General features: G+C 35.3%; 1 protein-coding gene across 7 annotated transcripts in view; it reads left to right on the top strand.

Annotated features, from left to right (window-relative positions):
* The window catches only part of Grm8 (glutamate metabotropic receptor 8), a 906,417-nt gene that overhangs the window by 788,028 nt on the left and 97,845 nt on the right, over window positions 1–20,544 (top strand). For all 7 annotated transcript variants that reach the window (XM_087659148.1, XM_087659147.1, XM_087659150.1 and 4 more), the window contains 1 exon segment: window positions 17,131–18,066. In XM_087659148.1, the coding sequence (XP_087515274.1) occupies window positions 17,131–18,066 (936 nt within the window).

The following is a 20,544-nucleotide window of genomic DNA, read 5'->3' as shown; positions in this document are numbered from 1 at the left end:
CTGATTGTAGACATGTGTTCTTACATTTCTTCATACAGAATCAAAAATGCTCTTGGAGAGTTCACTACAACATACTCGAGTTCTCTGTTATCCTTTGGTTGTTTCTTTTTGTTGATGTTGTACACTTTTAATTTCTTGAAAATTTAATACCTCTAGTATTTAATAATTTTTATTCACTTTTGACACCCTGTGAAATATTGAGGAGTTATCACATAGGCACATGCAAAAGGTAAGATTTGAAATTTAAAAATAACATAACAAATAAAACGTCCACAAATGAGTAAATTCCCAATGGGATGGTACCACTTGTCCTTCCTACCAGGAGGCTGGGGAATGAAGAGCAACAACTTTGGAGACATCCTTAGCTATAAGAACATACCAAATGCGTATCATAAGTTTTGAGGGGGGGGGAACTCTGTAACCTCTTTGAGGCTTGGTGGGAATTAGAACATTTGGTCTGATACTGGCAATTCAAAAGACATCTATTTTCATCTTGGATCCACATGAACTTTGAATTTAATTGATAAGAATATTGACTTCACTTTTTGATATATTCATAGCTTATTTTGTTATTTTATTTGATATATCATCATCATCATCATCATCATCATCATCGTCATCGTCATGTAATAATCTCTGGGTACCTTAGGACAAAGAGCTCATGACATAAATGCAATACAGTCACGTGTTTCACAAGTGATCCATATGTTAGGATTAACCTCCAGGAGTCCAGTGAGTGAGTTTAGACCACTCGGCTGGATTAATTGTATAAGAGTTCAAACCATGCTTTTAGATAAAACCATATTATAGTCCAGACAAACAAAGCATCCCATTCGGCTTCATTTATCTCATGACAAATTAATTTCCAAAACACCCAAGTTAGGCACAATGAGATTTCTTAGGGAACTCTAGGTAACAGAGATATGTAAACATTCTATTTTTCATATTTAAAATGACAAAAAGATATTTTAGATAAGTATTTTCTATTTAATAAAAATAATAAAAAAGAATATAGCATGTAGAACCTGTCAAGTTCATAGCTCTAATAGTAGTGATAGATGCCTCATAGCTATTTATTTTGTAGAAAAATATAAATATATATGTCTTTATTATAGGAAATCTTTATCCTTTTTGCAGAAGAACAAAAGCTTATGGTTACTTTGGATTTCGGGGCTAGATATACTGGTACATATCTTTGACTTGAATACTTAGAATATGGGTGTTGGAGGATGACAGATTCAAGGCCATTCTAGGGTACATGGTAGACCCTGTGTCAAATGCAAAGACACATTATTTGAGGAAGAAAACCAGCAGCCACAATGTTTGGATGAAAGTGTATAAGGAGAGGGAGCTGGTAGTAACATTTGATGATGATCACTTGGTCTATTATGACCACTCTTGTCTAGACTTTCTACATATAGTCAGCCATTCAATTTGAAGGAGCTCATTTGAAGTAAGGCATTATCAACCCTGTCTCATAAATAGGGAAATGGAAACTCATAAAATGGAAACTCAGAGATACAGATTTCGCAAGGCGCATATGACAGATAGAAAGTGAAATCTCATTCTAACTCAAAATATTAATTTGAAGATAGAGATTTTCAAGGTGCTTGAGTCAAAGTGGTTTTTAAGTTATGTAGGGTGATTTTCTGAGTGGAGGGTGCAAAACTATAATGACATAGAAAGCAAGATAAAATTCCACATTTAAAGATAAACCCAAATGGCAAGATATACAACCATTTTCAATACATGCAACTAGAAAAAAGTTTGTGAGCAACACCTAACACACCCTAAGTGCTAGAAGATCGTGTCACTACCTATTATAATTCACATTCTGGAATGAGGTTAAATAGAGATTCAAGCAGGGAAATCATTTGTAATGAAGAGAACATGTACAGAATTGGTTTTAGAGCATTATTGTGATTTGCATAACGCTCAAAACTGCACAAGAGGTGAAAGTGCATATTTGCCTTATTGCATTTTGCTATTATTTCCCAATGTTGAGAATTAGATTACATTAGCTTGTCATTGTGCATTAAAAATATCATTAGCACCTGCTTCATGTAATGCTAGGTTAAGGAAGGCAGTACAGATCTAATGTAGAAGGTATATTTAAGGCTCATATTAACATTATCTCTAACTTAGAAGAGATTTAAAAGCTAATAAAGTAGTTAATTATAACATTAGAACATAATGAAATTTCACACAAATGATTCAGAGGAAATGAATGAGGTGAGAAGGGAGAGAGTATTTATGATTTACATGATCAGGTAACAGATTTATGGGGAGGCATTTAAGCATCCTTGAAGGAATAGTATTTTACCAAATACTAATGAGATAATCTTCCAGATAAAAATAACAAAAGAATAGTTACAGAAAGAAGGCAAAAAATATTTGTAGGAAAATATAGATAAAAATTTAAGTAAACATGCAAGTCTTGAAGGACATAATATTTTTATATGTTCCTAGCATAGGTGGGTCAAAATTTTCAAGCATTTGAAGTGTTGCTATCAATTTTTTAATTTTTCTCATAATCGATCAGAACTTGTAGCAACTTTCCATGAGGAATTTTTAAAAGTAAAATAATATTTGAGTATGTTGTTGTTGTTGTTGTCGTCGTTGTCGTCTCGAGACTGGATCTTCTGGTGTTTCTTAGGATGACCACAAACTCAAGAGTTTCTTGCCTCTGTTTCTCAGGATATGGCCTTATAGTTGTACATCTTGCTTTGTGACTGGAATATTTTTTACGTCCTGTCCTAATTTCCATGTAAAAGGTGTAGTAGAAGAGAAAAAAAAGAAGAATGTATTCTTTAATGGTTTCCAAGAGATGGCAGTTTGATGAGTGATTTTGGAGGGCTCCACAGAACCATGGATGACTAACGAAAAAAATAAAAAAATATTTGGTGGCTGATATAAGACGGGAAATTTATTTCAAAAATTAAAAGCCAAGCATAAATTTCTGTAGTTCCAGTGATTATTCTGTTTTATATATTATTTTAACTTATTGGTGCACAGTTTCATACCTATACACACATATATTCATACATATTATTCACTTATTTGTGTGAATTTTAATGGGATTCACCCCATTACCTTTCCTTATTCTTCCACTACTTTCCAGAAAGTCCTCCTACTTTAATGACCTTTTGTGTTTATGACCCACCTACTTTAATTAGGGCTGCTTTACATGGGTGTGGATGAGGGCTTTTGACTGGAGCATAGGCTGGATACATGTGTAAATATTTTTACTTCAAATACACTTGGATCACTTTTCTTCCTCCCTGTTCTCTCTCTAGCTCTTCACAGGAACTGTCCCTCAAATCCCCTATGTCCCTGTTGTACTCTCAAGTTGGTACTCTTATTTGTTGATTATTGTTGGCTTTGGTGCATGTGCGTGTGTGCATGTGTGCGCGTGTGTGTGTTTGTGTGTATGTGTAAGTGTCCGTGTGTGTGTGTGTGTGTGTGTGTGTGTGTGTGTGTGTGTGTGTGTGTACCTAAATAGAATCTGCTGAGTTCATTTTCAATGTTTGTTTCAGGGTTGAACATTCTGTACTGGACAATGAACAAGGGTGCTTGTCCCTTTGAAAGGCTAATTCTCTCAGCAGTTATTAGTTGCCGTAGTCCTTTGTGTAGAAGTGGGACATTATGAAATCTTTTTCCCTTCTGTGTTATAATGTCCATTGATAATGCCATTGTCCCAATCTTATTTCTGTAAGAGAGTGGTATACAACAGAATTCTAGTATTCATGTGCTTTATCTTATTTCTGCCTTCTCCACTGTGATAGACCTTCATGCATCAATGTAGGGTCTGTGATGTTTGCAGACCTATGATCTACCTGTCATAACTGCTTCCTCAACATCTCTTGATCTCTGCATTGTGTGCAGTTGTGGATTTATATGATAGTCTTCCTTTGTGGCATAGAAAGACATTTATGATGAGTAGTGGCAACACTTATATTAGTATATTTGGAGCTAGCAACCAGAGATGGAGGAATCTTATGGGTACTGTTAATCTTTCTGGGCCTTGGTAATCTCATTCCCTCTAATCTTTCTTAGGTCTATTTATTTACCAGCAAACTTTATTTTTGTTTGCAACTAAATAGTAGTTTGTTGTGTGTATGTAACATATTTTTATTATACATTCATTTGTAAAAGAACATTTAGTTATTTCCATTTCCTGGTTATTGTGAACAGGGTGGCTATGAACATCAAGTATATGTCTGGTATGATATTTAGACAATTGGAACTATGCCAAGAGTGGTATATCTGGATCATAGGGTAAATTTTATTTTCAGCCTTTTAATGGATTTTTAGGATTTTGAGAATTTCCCATAATATTTGCCATGGTGGCTGCAGGAATTTGTAAATGTATTAAACTCATGGATATTAAACAACTCATTTCTGAACAATTGATGGGCCAAAGAAGAAATAAGGAAAGAAATAAGGAAGTAAATGAAAATGAAACCACATTGAAACCCCTAGAACGCAGTAAAAATAGTTCAAAGAGAGAAATTTTTAGAAGCCTAAATACTGACATTAAAAAAATCAGAAAGAACAGAAAGAAATGACTTAATGATGCAGCTTAATAATTTGGAAAAAGAAAAACCAAGATGGCCATAAGTAATAAAAAAAATCAAGACAGAAATTAGTGAAATAGAAACAAAGAAAATAATATCAAGAGTAAATGAATCTAACCTAATCTAAAATGATTTTGGGTTTTTTTGTGGAGATAAATAAGATCTACAATCCCTCAGCCATGTAAACAAAAGCAAGAAAAGGGAACCCAAAGAGATTCAAAATGAACAGGGCAACATTACACCAAACATCAAAGAAATATAGAATACTGCAAGGATATTATATATATTATATTATATTAATTCTAATAGATTAAATTATATCATTCATTACAGATTTAATAAGAAATGGATGAGTCTCTTCATTCATCCAAACTGGTAAAGTTAAACTTAGAAGAGCTTAGCAGCCAATAAGACCCAGAGCAATGGGAGACGCTGAAACTGATAAAAGCCTTCAGAATAAGCTGTCCAGGGCTAGATGGACTCACAAGAATTCTACCAGAATTTTACAGAAAGAACTACTATTCTTAAGTTCTGCATCACAGGGTCACTCATTTAGTCATGCTTCCATGCAGCACATTCTCTAGCACTTTCCAACATCACTTGTAGGTACAGGAGGGCAAGAGGGAGTCATGACTGAATTCCCAGGCAAATGAAGGTCCTGCCCCTCCTTAGCATGGAGGCTTATATCATATCCTGGCCTTCCTCCTAGAATTGGATGCTAAGTAAGTTCATTTAAATTTCATCTTTTCAGGGTTTAAATAGACACATTGAAGAATAAAAAAATGTGTACTTTAAATGCAGAGATGCCTGTCTATATTTCATATGCTTTGTTTGCAATGTTTTTGTTACATTGTATTTCTAAATGGTCTTAATTGCAGTTTTAACCAGATTTGAGGAAGGGAGTTATTCATTTCTAAATAGTTGTGTTTTATGTTTATGACATTCATTTATTCCTAGTTTTACTAAAAATTGTCATCAAGACATGGCCTAAACAAGATTTCTTCTAAATCGATTTTTAAAAATTCTTTATCATCCATCTTTTGTAGTACATATTATCCAAATACTTGATCACTTGATTTGTCAAATTGTCATTTTTTCCCTGACAGTTACTTATGTGCTGTCTCATCCATAAAAGCACATACAAGTTACATTTTCCCTGAGGCATGGGCAATTATATCCTGATTATTATAATTTTTTATTGGTTCATATTAATACATCATTTTAAACTACATTTTGTGGTTGCATCCAGGTTTTACAAAACTAGATTGGCATATAGTATCTGAGATTTTTCAGAGGCTTTGGGGATCAGAGTTATCCTATGTGTATGACTCATGATTTTCAAGTTTGATTTAATCTCTGGCAAGCTACATTGGTTATTCTGGAATTTTTCTTTTTTGCAATATAATGACTTTTGTTATGTTTTCTGGAATGTTTACAGATTAGTCAATTTTTTTCTAGTCCCTGCATGAGCAAAATAACTTAGTAGTTTTATTTATACTAGAAAAGTTTGTTTTTAAAAACCAAAGTAAAATTATACTGTTTTTTTCAACTTATAAACTCCTACCAGACGAGCTTATATTTAAGATCAACCCCTTCCATTTACTATTTATTAACTTTAAATTTCTCTATTTAAACAGACTTCAGGAAGGATTCTTTACCATATGCTTATTTTCTTTTTTGTCTTTTCATATAATTTACTTTATATTTTATCTTTAGCAATGTAGATATCCATAATTTTCAGGTGCCATTGTCTTTTGGTTTTGTTTATATTTTTCAATATTATGCATTTTTTCCTTTCCTCATATTTTGGCCTTTATAAATTGGCCTCTCAACAATTACTTGTTTTTATGTGGCCTGTATGTTTTACTCCTATCTTTCCTGTATTTATTTATTTTGAATGTGCCTTTTTAAGACTCTAAACCAGATTTCCCATGATCTTTTTCTACATGGCTTTTTTACAATGTTATTTCTATCGAATTTGTAAAAATGTTTATTCAATTTGTATACATGCTATTTTAATAAGGTGTGTTTGAATAAGCCTAGCCTATGATATTTGTGCTCTAAATATGTCTATGCTTATGTGTCTGTCTTCAGATGCTGAGAAATTCTACTTTCAGCCTTTTAGACAAGTGGCTTTTTTGATACATTCAATGATTGTTTCTAAATAACAAACTTAATTTATTCTCCGCTTTGTATTTTTCTGTAATATCAGCTTTTATTAACTTCTCATATAGAATCTCTTGTTCTCTCCTATGCCTGCCCTCCTTGTCTTTGACACTTCCAATATACATGCAAGTCTCCTTTACATCATCATGGTCAATTAATTTCTGTTAAAAAAATGTGTCTTCATGTCGATTTCAGTTATGTTTGATTTTCAGGTTATTGTTCCTGTATCTAATAACCATCAGTTTAAAAGGTTTTTTTAAAATAATGTTTCCATATGACATAATTAACTTCATACTTTTTCCCAGAGGATAGCTGGCTGTTCAACAATTTTAGATCCTGTGAGAGTCTACTCTAACACTGTTAAAACTAGTGTCCCTCAGGGGAGATCATAGTTTCCTTTTATGCCACTAGGGGTAAGCCCTAAAATCTTCTTTCCTGATTCTTGTAAAATCACATTCTCCAGTGGTTTTGTGGGACTAAAAAGTGGAAAGTTTCTCAGCTTGTTGTTGCTGGTTTTTCTGTTATTGTTCTGTTTGGTTTTTTGGTTTTTTAAGGGTGTGACTATGTAAAAATATAAAAATGCCTCCTATTCTTCTTGATGCGTTATTACTATGCTTAACTATAGGTTGCCAAAATCTAGGTTAGAAATAACTTATTTTAAGATGAATAGGTACTGCATTACGTTCTGAAGCCTAGGTTTCAATTAGAAGACACACTGCAAACTCTTTGGTGGGGCAGAGAAACACAGGGCAGCAAAATCTCTCAAATCATTTAAGATCTGTTCATTCTTAGGGTTTTGAAATCTTAACCAGATACATCCTAATTTTTGCATGTGTTTATGTAGCATCTGGGAATCTCAGCAAAACCATTAAATGTAACGTTTCACGTACCTTTACTTTGCCTAATCACCTCAAATTTTCCTGTCTAATATTCTCTGCTTTTTTCCTCTTTCTTGGATAATGATTATGTAAAAATTGGTCTCTTGGATCCTTCCTTAACTCTGTTATCACCTGGCTTCTCAGTTTTTTTACTCTAATTTTCAGTAAGCTACTTAAATTTTACCCTCTATTTCTGTATATAATACCATTTTAGACATTATAAATAATAATAAAATGTCTAAAATGTAGTTCATTGTAAACTAAAGTACAATAGTTAATTCAACTATAATTAATGTATCATTAACTATAGTGATTATAACTTATGCGATCCTTATTGATCTTTGAACATTATTTTATAAAAACATTTTATTGTTTCATGCATGTACTATAAGATATGTTTGGGGCCAACAAGATGGCTCAGCAAAATGTACTCAGAAGAAGACTGACTTCCTCACCTTGTTCTCTGACCTGAGTGTACAAAAACACATTTGCACATGCACACACATGCACACACAGACACACATACACAAACACATGCACACAATGTAAGCAGGATTTCTCTGGAGTCACTTAAAATCTTACATGGTGCATTCTCTGTGTACTCTCTACTTTCTCTAAGTTTCTCTTATTCACATCTTTCATCAAGAACATTCTCCCAATGCCAGAGGATCCTTGGACTCCCATTAGACGAAAATAAAGCCTTATTTATTTTTTGATACAGAAGTATTTTTGCTCCTGTTGTTTCATTTGGAAATACCTGATATCAAATCTACACATACTTAAATTTTAATTATTAATCCACTGGATGGGAATGCTTCAGGCTAGCCGTACTAATACTCCAGTTACAACTGTGACAGGTGTACAACAAGTCTTAGCTCACTTTCAGGAACAGCACCAATTAGAACTATTTTCAATAAAACATGCCTAGGGGGTAGTGTAAGCCTCTGTGATGCTGTCACATAAAAGGACATAGTTAGTCCTATTCTAAGCAGAATGACCTTTTCACTGTTGTGTTGTGAGTGGAGGAGAATCACAAAGTTGTAGTGATCCCCAACTAGGTAATATTTTCTTTATAATTTTCTCTTTTTTCTTTTTTTTTTCTTTTTTTCGGAGCTGGGGACCGAACCCAGGGCCTTGCGCTTGCTAGGCAAGTGCTCTGCTGCTGAGCTAAATCCCCAACCCCTTCTTTATAATTTTCTAAAGTGTCTCGTGTTAGATTCCCACCACTATAGCAGAGGCAGAAGACACTCAATTTTTTTTTCCGGGGCTGGGGACCGAACCCAGGACCTTGCGCCTCCTAGGCAAGCGCTCTACCGCTGAGCTACATCCCCAACCCCAAGACACTCAATTTTTAAACCGAAAGGTGGTTTTACCCATGATGCTTTGAAGCCGTTGGTTTTAGCAACAAGGAGTTTCCTATGGCAACAGCAGAACATGAATGTAAGAGCATATACTATTCCTCTTCACAGTCAGGATGCGAGAGGGATGAGGATTCACAGTAACTATGGAAGGCACAACATTCAGTGACTAGACATATTCAAATAGGCCTCATCTCTAAGATTTCCATTCCTTCCCAAAGAAGCCTTGCTGAGAACTAAACGTTTACCATACTGATCTTGGGAGACACATGATATATTATTTAGTAGAGTATGCCACACTTGAACAACAACAGCAACAAAAAACAAAACAAAACAAAAAACAAAACAAAAAACAAACAAAAAAACCCCAAAAAACCCAAATTACTGGAAGGACATTTTTCACCTAGTCTATGATGTTAAAACTATGTGACTACTCTGTTTTCTTTCTCCTTTACTTGCTACTCAGTATGTTCTTAGTGTAGCCAGGTTTCATGAGCTTTTAGGTGTCTACTATGTGTCCTTTACTGGCCATGAACCATGCAGAGAGGCAAAAGAACATTATTGACTGCAAGGCTTGGGCTCCTCTTCATTAAATGGCAGTGTGATCTAATATCATGTGCAGTCTTGTCCTCCTTAAACAAGTTGGGGAAGCAAAGCTGACTCAGGATTGTTACAACTTTCAGTGCTCAGTCTTAGAACACACCTAGCTTATAGTAGGCCCTCCTTAAATGTCATCTACCACTATAATTACTGTCCTTGTCTTTATGCCTTGCAGGTTTTATGGTACAAAGGGTTGTGGTACTTAATGTGTACATTCCAAATCCCTCTGCACATCTTTCTATTTATTTACTGAGATTTATTTTTAACTGTGAGTGTGCATGAGTACATGTGTGTGAATGCTCAGGTATGTGTATTGTGCACATTTGTGGAGGTGCCTGAGTGGTCTGAACTATTGGATGGATCTGCTGGAGATGGAGTTAAGGATGGAGTCTCCACTATGTTCGAGTTGGGTCCTCTAAACTGAACCTGGGCCCTCTTCAAGAACAGAAAGTGCTTTTATCCACTGAACTGCCAGAATATACATGTGTATCTTAATATTCTGAAAGCATTGACTTCCTAACATCTTCTACAGGCTGAGCTATGTATCTATAAAATCATATGAACTAAGATTGAATGGAAAAGAATTTTAATTAGCAAATTATTTAATATGTTGCTAAAATGAACTCAGAACATCTTGCAATGAACTACATTAGTATATGCATGAACTGAGAATCATGTTATGTCAAAAATGTAAGAAATATGCATAATTAATTTGAATATTCTGAAAGTTCAAAGAATTTCCATCAATGTGTTTTGGTCTTGAGTTGACTTTCACATTATTGACTTTTACTTCTAATTAGTAATGAAAGACCCATTTAACTGAACTTAGCTTCCATTATAACACTGACACCATATGTTTAATAGAATTATTCATATGTGACATTTAAATTGTATTTTAATATTTCTAAATTTAAGTTCAAAATAGAAATGATGTAAATACATTTATGTAATAAGTAAATGTACTCAACCATTCTGAGAAACTAAAGCACTAATTTTTATAGAAAATGTTTAGATGTTATTCCCACATAAAAACATTATTAAAAAAAAGACTTGACACTCCAATTTTAGTCATCTAGACTATGCAATAGTACTCATAGAAAAACAATCATATTCCCTGGCTTATGTTTAAAAATGATCACTCCATGGTACTCAACTAGAATGAGCATGAATTTATAACTAACTTTCTGTCTTGATATTATTGTGACAAATATAGCATGCTACTCAGGAATCTGCCCATGTACAGTGTTGAGAAAAGGCTCTAATATAGGCTTACTGTATACTTTCCAATGGGCAAGCCTATTTGACTTCCTGCACACATCATTAACTTACGCATTCAGTTGTATGAAATCCAACACTTCTAATCTGGATCTTGAAGCTCCATGTTCAAACTCAAAAGCTATTTTTTCTTCCCATGTATAGAACTAGAAGCAAATATAGGCACCCATATGACAATTTAAAAAAATCTCAAGAAAAAACAAAACAGCAGGCAGAACATAGATCATAGAAAGATAAAAGCAAAACATTGAAGACCTTAATGAAAAACAGAGACAATGACTGATGTTTGACCTGTCACTGTTTGTTGTTTTTTTTTTTTTGTTTTTTTACAAAAACAGAACAAAACCTAATTATAGATAGAATGTGGGTTCCTTTCTGAGCTTCCCCTCGGTTCTGTATTGAAGAATTTGTATTTGTTTTCATTCAGAAACATTTTGAAGACCTTGTTAGATTATTCTAATATTACTTCAACATACAAGGCAGATGACTAGTCTTTTCAAAATTAGTTTCTTTGAAACTATAGATGCAATGTTCTAGTCATGACACCAACACAAGAGCTCACCTAAGCTCACAGAGACTAAAAGAGCATGCACAGGGTATACGTGGGTCTGCACACAGGTCTTCTGTGCTTATATTATGGCTTCTAGTTAATGTTTTTATGGTATTTCTTGTACTAGGTCTAATATTTGTGCCTTCTCTGGGGCTCTTTTCCTTCTATTGGTTTGTTTTGTCCAACTTCAGTGTGACCATTTCCATAGTGTCCTATTATATTTTATTTTGTTATAGTTTTTTTTAAATGAATGATTTTTCCCTACTGTCCATTGGTCCACACCTTTCTCACCTCTTTACTGATCTTCCAGAATATTCTGTGTTCTACTGTGTTCATGGTTCTACTTTCTATCATTTCTGAGAGTGAATATTTTATTATAAATATTTATCCCTTCAATTGTCTTGCTGGGGTTGAAACCTTAGATATCTTTAGGCAATTTTGACTCCTAAATTCATAAACCAAATTATGACTTGCTTTTCAAAATCAATTATTCTTCCATACTATCCTTTTATTGAAGACCACCACTGTTCAATCCCGCTCTTTCATTCCTTCTTTTTTCATTCAATAGATATTCACTGATTATTTCTAGATATTAATGACCACTTTGAAACGCAATGGTAGATAATTGACCCAAGGTGTCCCGATGAAAATGCAATTTAAATGAATGTTTGGCAAGGTATTGCTCATAATTATTGTTCAAAAACACTAAAACTGAGGAGAATTTTAAAGGGGACTTAGTGTCCTTTTCCAGACCTACTGAACCATAATCACTAGCAAAGAAGAAGGTGTACATTAAGTAAGTCTTTTAAATTATTCCCAGGTTATAACCTACAACCACTTTATATAACTTAACACCAACCAAATTAGTACATAATTACATGTCATTAGAATTCCATGTGAGAATGTTATAAGTACTAAGGTAGTTTGACACATAATGACTTTCCATTACTTTGATGCCTCCAAAGATCAAGGTTACATACACATGGCTCTGTAAGTTAGTGATGGATCACATATTAGATGTTGGAGAAAGTGACTACTGTGACTATTTATTTTAGTTGTACCGAATATATTTCAAGTCTATACCACCATTATTATTACTTGGATGATATGCACACAGAACTTACTCAAATGGGAAAAACTGAGTTAAATCTGAGCCAAATATGGGTGAGCTTTTTACTTAGTGTGTACAGGGTCTCACTGTCTTGAATGTATCACCCATTAGTCTGAACATTTTCAAAAATTGGCTATACATGCATGAATTTATTTCTAAATTATTTTTCTTTCCTACTATGTTGTTTATCTTTACACCAGTGTTATATCTCTTTGGAAATGAAATTTGAAATCAGTGTACATGGGATAAAAAGCAGGCTCAGTGGTTAAGAGAACTTTTGCCCATCTAGAGAATTTGTAGTCTCTTCTCAGTGCCCACGCCACAGCTCCCAATTGTCTGTAACTCCATCTACAGAGGATCCATCTTGCATCTACAGAGGTGCAGGGCATCTGCTTGCACCAGACATGCACATGGTACACATACACATACACCACTAAAATGCATAAAAATAAATATTTTTAAAACATCAGTGTAGATGCCAGCTTTGCCATTTTCAAATTCTTTTTGCTTTCCCTGGATCCCTTAAAATTAAATTTTGGACTCACTGATCAATTTATGCAATGAATTCACCCGAGATTTTGATAAGACATTCTTTTTAATCTGTAGATAAATTTGAGGTATTATTGTCTTAGTAATAGTAGATAATAATTTTTAGGATGATCGGACTTCTTCAAATGGATTTAGTTTTATTTTTAATAAAGCTCTATAGTTTTAATGAATAAAATCTCATACTGCTTTAGGGTTATTTCAAAGCATTTTAATTTTAATGCTACAACAAATGGAATCATTCTCATTTTCAATTGTCTTTTAAATAAACATTATTCAGTTTTATTTTATGTATATTAGTGTCTTGCGTGTGTGTATGTCTGTGCCCAGAGAGGCAGAACAGGGAGTCAGAATCTGTGAAACTAGACTTATAGTTATTTGATGATTCCCATGTGTGTGTTGACAACCAAACTCAGGTTCTCTTTAAGCACTCTCTAATGCTGAACCATTTCTACATGGCCCTCTTTGTTTAGTCTTGTTATATTTTAGAGGTTGTTTAAGTTTGAAATATATTAAAAAATCACAATTTCTTCTTCTAGTACCTACCTCATTTTCTTTCTTCAGAGATTTAAATTTTATGTTTTAACATACTTTTCCCTCTTTAAGTTTATTCCTATAAATTTTTGAGTTTATCATGGATGGAATTGTGCTCATGATGGCTTCCTCAACATGCTTCCTATTGGTATACAGAAAGGATGATTTTTGTATCCTGACAATGCAGAACATATTGTGCATTTCTAGAAGTTTTTTGGTGGAAACACAGGGATCTCTTATGTATGATAGTGCAATGTCTGTAAACAAACATTTGACTTCTTTTCTTATTTGTATCCTTTAATTTCCTTCTCTAACTTTAATGAACTAGTAAGAACTTATAACCTATACATTTTAAAAAGGATGGGGATGATAGATAACTCTTAGTTACTCTTCATTTTAATAGGATTAATTTAAGTTTTACCAAATTGGGATGATGTTGGCTATGGGTCTAACCTTTATCGTTTATTATGTTGAGGTCTATTCTTTCCTATGCTATAATTTAGGACCTTTACCATGGTGATGTGCTACATTTTGTCAAAAAGTTTAAAGATACATTAATCTGTGAGTAAAATAACAAGTCATTAGGAGTTGGTTAAACACTTTATCTCTTTTCCTAAATACTTTAAGTAGATTTTCCACTAGTGCCCATAACCTATCAAGTCACAGGTCTTGGCCCAACAATGATGTCAATAATGGGTTTTATCTTATGGTAAGGGACACAAGTCTAAACAGAAAGTGGTTGGTCATTCTCATGATGCTCCTGCCACTATTTCGCCATTGGTCATGCCTCTTCGGGACAGTTGTTATTGCTAGTTTGTTTGTTGTTTGTTTGGTGACAAAGTCTCCCTCTACAGTCCTGGTTGGCCTAGTTGAGGTTCCCCATTTATCCAGGCTGGCTTGATACCAATGGTAGTCTGTCCCGAATTATCCAGTTCTGAGGTTGCATTTATGAGCCACTATGCCTTGTGATAGTCAATAATCTTATAATTTTATTGATCATTTACAGAAAGTATTTTTTATTGGTTAATTTCATATGAACCTTAGAAAACATTATTTTCAACCTAAATAACATTTTAGTGCTGATTGCAGCCAAAAGTTTTGTGAGCACTCGTTTTATCGTTTGAAATAAGTCAGGGTGTTGAGAGCTAAACTAGCAAACGTGTAGGGATAGGTGACCATTTCTCCCCCTGTTAATACTAAAGTTTCGAGTTTCTGATACTCTTTCATTAGCTTTAATTTATTTTTTTGGATTAGATTATGAAAAATCCCTAGAAGTCTTAGATATATTGCAATTTAGGGTTATAATAATTGTCCTTGAAATGTCCATGATGGTCTAAATTAAGTATTTCAGTCACTTAATAAAATATTTAATTTTCAATATTTTTGAGAAGGTTCTTACTACATGTCTTTAATTCAAGATCCTTCTGTCTTATTGAAACCCTCCAAGAAAATAAATATCTCTTTTACATCATTAAAACTTAATAGAAAATTAATAGAGCTGTGAAACAGTTAGTCTTACTTCATGGGAAGCAGACGGGATGGTTGTGATAGTTAAGGATGACCTTGTGACACTTGAAGAAGCATCACCTTTCTGAAGAGAGGATGTTTGAACAAAAGACATTTAAATTCTTTACTCCACCCTGAGTACATTCAGGTGTCCCCAGCAAGTGCTAAGTTTAGGGACTAGGGACTGCAATTCCTGACCTCAAGTGTTCAAAAATATTTAATGAGGAAAATTATCCTAATTCATTTTGGCTAATAATAGACTCAGTCACCTGGCCCTCAAAGGGAGGCAACATTAAAAGCCACAGGGGAGCAAGGCTGAAATTGCTTGCTTGGTGACATTAAGATACAGGACTGCTGTTATTGGGTTTACCCTCCCTATGAATTACTAGACTGAGGCTAGAGTTATGGTGGCCACAGACTGGGCAAATTTAATTTGAGCTGCATTAGTTTTTTATTGCTGTGTAAAAATAACTCCAAAATTCATAGCCTTATAACAAAGTAATTATAACTAAACTTACGAGATTTCCTAAACAAACAAAAGCTTTGAAAGCAGAAAATGCAACAGTTGGAAAGAAGAGGATGAGAGGGAGAGGAGCAAGAGTGAGTGATGGGGGAAATACATTCAACACACATTATATATGTGTGCTACATTATGTATTCTATACATGTGTATGCTATATTATGTGTTCAACACATATTGTATACACAAACATATATATATGTAATATATATAGCCAACATGATAGATACAACAAGGGCTTATTACCTTACATAACTTTTATACCAGCAAATTCAGGGAGAGTTCAACTGGGCTGTTGAAGTTTAGTGATTTCCACAAGTTAAGATGTAAGCAAGAGCTGGAGTAATCTGAGGGCTTGACTGAAGCCAAGCAGTTTCTTTCTAGAACATGGCAAACTGTTTCACGTAGCTGCTGAAGACCTGCAAACTTTACCTCGAGCAGCTTGAGAACTTTCAGGAGCCAGTGCTGGTGCTTCCCTGAGCATGCGTGATGCCAAGTGAAGGCAAAGCAGAGGCTGAGGGCAACTTTTATGGCTGAGCTTCAAGGAGCCATGACTCTCATCCCTTGAACAGAGCGTTGTTTAAATAGGTCACTCTTTTCAGAGTGAGAATGAGGCACGTGAGTGCACAGATTTAAGAAGGAGAGGGTATGGGGGCCATCTGAGAAGATGATGACTATAGGGTATAGTATTCTTTTTGTAGACTGTCAATGAAGTTGGCCTTGGTGAATTAAATTTTGTGTTTATCTATGTGCTCCTTCAAGGCTTCCAGATCCCACCAGTCTCTCCTTTGTCCTCTCGTTTTTCACGTCTCTGTGTGATGCCTTTCCTAGTCCCACTTCATATCCTCATTTGGAAGTAATTTCATTGCTTTTTGCCACCTTTATGATTGCAAACATTCAGTAGTAAACATTTTTAATTCCTTTTTCCAACATATATATTTCAGTGCATGGTTAGCATGCAAATATTGCTATATGCATGAGCAAAGGAGAAGTCAGAGATTAACTCCTGTCATTTTCTTTCAAGATCAACATGGCAGCCTCTGAGTTTCCCTAACCATTTTAGAAAGACAGGAATCATTGTTGATATACTTATTAATGTCTTAATCTAGTATTTGAAATATTTCAATATTTCTATTTGTGACTAGATTTAAAATATATTTATGGGAATATTTTTGTTTCGTTTTGTCTTTATCCCTCTTATTTAATTTTTAAAGCTTTCATATTAAAACTGTTTGGGCCAATAAATCTTTCTTTAATATTATAGTGGTCAACCCTGAAGAGGTAAGTGGCAAGTAATGATACCAGCTAGTTGATGATCCAAGTGATTGATTGGACCCAATCATTTACCATTTTTATAAAGTCAATGTCAGGGAAAAAAACGGGACTCTTATTATGGTAAACTGTAGTTGTACCGTCAACATTCAGTGATTTATTACAAACCTGTGGCCAGGATTAGGATATTATAAATGGGGAAAAATGGAAGGCTCATTAATTTTTCTATGCCCACAGGTGGAAGATATGCAGTGGGCTAATAGAGAGCACACGCACCCAGCATCTGTCTGCAGCCTGCCGTGCAAGCCCGGGGAGAGGAAGAAAACCGTGAAAGGGGTCCCTTGCTGCTGGCACTGTGAACGTTGTGAGGGTTATAACTACCAGGTGGATGAACTGTCCTGTGAACTTTGCCCTTTGGATCAGAGACCAAACATCAACCGCACAGGCTGCCAGAGGATCCCCATCATCAAGTTGGAGTGGCATTCGCCCTGGGCTGTGGTACCTGTGTTCATAGCAATATTGGGAATCATTGCTACCACCTTTGTGATTGTGACCTTTGTCCGCTATAATGACACGCCCATCGTGAGAGCTTCTGGGCGGGAACTTAGTTACGTGCTCCTAACGGGGATTTTTCTCTGTTACTCCATCACCTTTTTGATGATTGCCGCACCTGACACGATCATCTGCTCCTTCCGACGGATCTTCTTGGGACTTGGTATGTGTTTCAGCTATGCAGCACTTTTGACCAAAACAAACCGTATCCACCGAATATTCGAGCAAGGGAAGAAATCTGTCACAGCACCTAAGTTTATCAGCCCAGCATCCCAACTGGTGATCACCTTCAGCCTCATCTCTGTCCAGCTCCTCGGAGTGTTTGTGTGGTTTGTCGTGGATCCCCCCCACACCATCATTGACTATGGCGAACAGCGAACGCTGGATCCTGAGAACGCCAGGGGAGTGCTCAAGTGTGATATTTCGGATCTGTCACTCATTTGTTCCCTGGGATACAGTATCCTCCTGATGGTCACCTGTACTGTTTATGCCATTAAAACCAGAGGGGTCCCAGAGACGTTCAATGAAGCCAAACCTATTGGCTTTACCATGTACACCACGTGCATCATTTGGTTAGCTTTCATCCCCATCTTTTTTGGTACAGCCCAGTCAGCAGAAAAGGTAAGTAGCAGGAAACCTGTTTGACAATTTTCCCTGGATTTATTTCAAATTAACTTCTTATTTGAGAATTATCTTATTAACTGCTAATAGTTTATTTCCAATCTTTCAAACTATCCCAGTACGTTAAAATTTGATTTTGTGTGTGTGTGTGTGTGTGTGTGTGTGTGTGTGTGTGTGTGTGTGAGAGAGAGAGAGAGAGAGAGAGAGAGAGAGAGAGAGAGAGTCGCATTGAGTATTGAGTATGTATGGTCTATAAATGACCCCCCCCCACCCCGCACCTCCAAGCGGGATAGCACTATTGCATCCTCTTTGGCAAGGTTGACAGCTGACACATTTCACATCATTTTCTAGGTCCCTTTCCCCAGTCCTGTTTTCTACAATGTCACTGCTGTTTTCCAAATGTTAATTAAAAGACAGAGGCAGATAGGGCAGATGGGCTCACAGGGGTGAGCTGTCCCGGAGAGATCCCACTGCAGAGCAAATGACATCTTTTCTGTTCTGTGGAAACTCTGGGAAAGAGCCATTCATTGACAATTATGATTCCAAACATGGATGCAGAATTTACGGTAACGCAGTCAAACCCAAAGCACGCTGAAACGTGTTAATACACTCAAAACCACTTACCACATCTTCCCAGGCACAGTTCTTATTAATTTTACATTGACATATGATTATGATGTATAATTAAGATAGCCATGGGCAATTATAAAAGGTTGTTTATATTTGTAGGCGATCAATGGACCCTCTGAAGTAACTTCCTTTGTCAATAATATCCAGTTCACATTTTTCACATATAAAATGCTGATAATAGAGGAAGTCTTCACATGAGATGTGGGATTTGCTGATGTATATATACATTCAGTTCTGCATACGAGAAAACTGAGAACTAAGAACTCTGAGCTCCCAGATTGGGAGGTGGGTTGGAGGAGCTTGTAGCACATAAGGTGATGTTACATTTCTATAGGAATAGTCCTTCAGCCTTAATGTGTATTTAAGATGGATCTCTCAAAGAGAGGACTTAAACATCTGCCTACCTTCCCTCATTAGAAAAACAACTATCATGGGAAATTATAATCCTGGGGCCATAAAGATCCAGATGAGGTTCTGTATAACTTAAAACCTCAACCCAGTCAGATTGGAAAGTCCTCCATGTGGGACAGTGAGCTTACTAGGTCGACCACCACGTCCTCACCGGATCAGTGTGGTCTTCAGTTATGTTTGGAAGGGAAAAAGAGAACTTTAGAAAATTCTGATGATTGGCATGAACTTCTATGGATTGGTAAACTCCAGCACTATTCTGATGGCCTGGCTTTGTGGAGTCCACAAGACATTTGTGGGATCAAGCATGATGAGGGAAGTTAGTAGTAGGACAGTTATGGGTGGACTTTAAGTAATGAACAGATGTATTTCAGCATAGAAAGATAGAAATATATTAGAATTAAACTTATAGATATAACTAGGGAAAGAATGTATAAGCTGGAAAATAACTATCTCAAAGTCCAGTGTTTAATTTGATTTGTTGGTTCAGTCTAGGAAATAATGTATCTTCAGAACTTGAAATTGTCCAAATATACACATTACTAGGAACAACTATGTAAGCAGCTGTTATATTCCTTTGATGTTGAAATCGTTTCTTGTCTATTATATTAGCTACAAAAGGCCATCACAATATGTCTATTTTGCTTCTGGAGAACAATACGAATCTGAAACCCGAGATTTTCTGTCCAGTCTAACTTGTTATTCTTCCTCTTTTACATTTTAAACAGTAGAATTATAATTTTTCATGCTATGTCTTGTACTGATGGGAAGGTTAAATGCAATTGTGAATATATTTGGAAATTTTCTTTTCTTTTCTTCTTTTCCTTTTTTCCTATTCTTTCTTTCTTCCTTCCTTCCTTCCTTCCTTTCTTTCTCTTTGAGAATTCTGTGCTTCAATCATAAAATAAATAAAATCGCCATCCTCTATCAAGGTACTTAACAATATAAAGTATTTCAAATTTGAGTTCTTTGTGGGATTTTAAAGTTATTAAAGTGTTCTCTCTCAGAGAGGAGCTCATCATGTACTGCCATAACTGAGGAGCTATTTATTGTCAGTTGATGGCTGCTAGGGAAGGAGAAGCCATTGGGGGAGGGGGGATTATGGTACTGATATAGTCTGCCCATGCTTCAGTGGGAAACTCCCACATCCATTTACCTATGGACAGCATGAAATGACTTACTGCTGTTTGTTTCTAGGTTCAAAAAGAAAAGGATACAAATTGGTAAAGACATTTATTGAGTGAGGGAACTTAGGGAAGAATAGGAGGGAGAAATGACATCATAGATATTATCATAGTTCATTGTATACATACATAACATTCTTAAAGAATAAGTTTTAAAAATAAAACATTTTCTCCCCCAACAGTAAGGCTCAGGGCTTGTAACTGTCTCCTAAAGAGCACAAATAGATAAAGATTTGGGGAGAAATGAAGATAGAAA

This window comes from Rattus norvegicus, chromosome 4 (genome assembly GCF_021556685.1).
Source record: "Rattus norvegicus strain SHRSP/BbbUtx chromosome 4, alternate assembly SHRSP_T2T, whole genome shotgun sequence".
NCBI classification, from domain to species: domain Eukaryota; kingdom Metazoa; phylum Chordata; class Mammalia; order Rodentia; family Muridae; genus Rattus; species Rattus norvegicus.
This window is presented reverse-complemented; position numbering and strand designations above follow the sequence as displayed.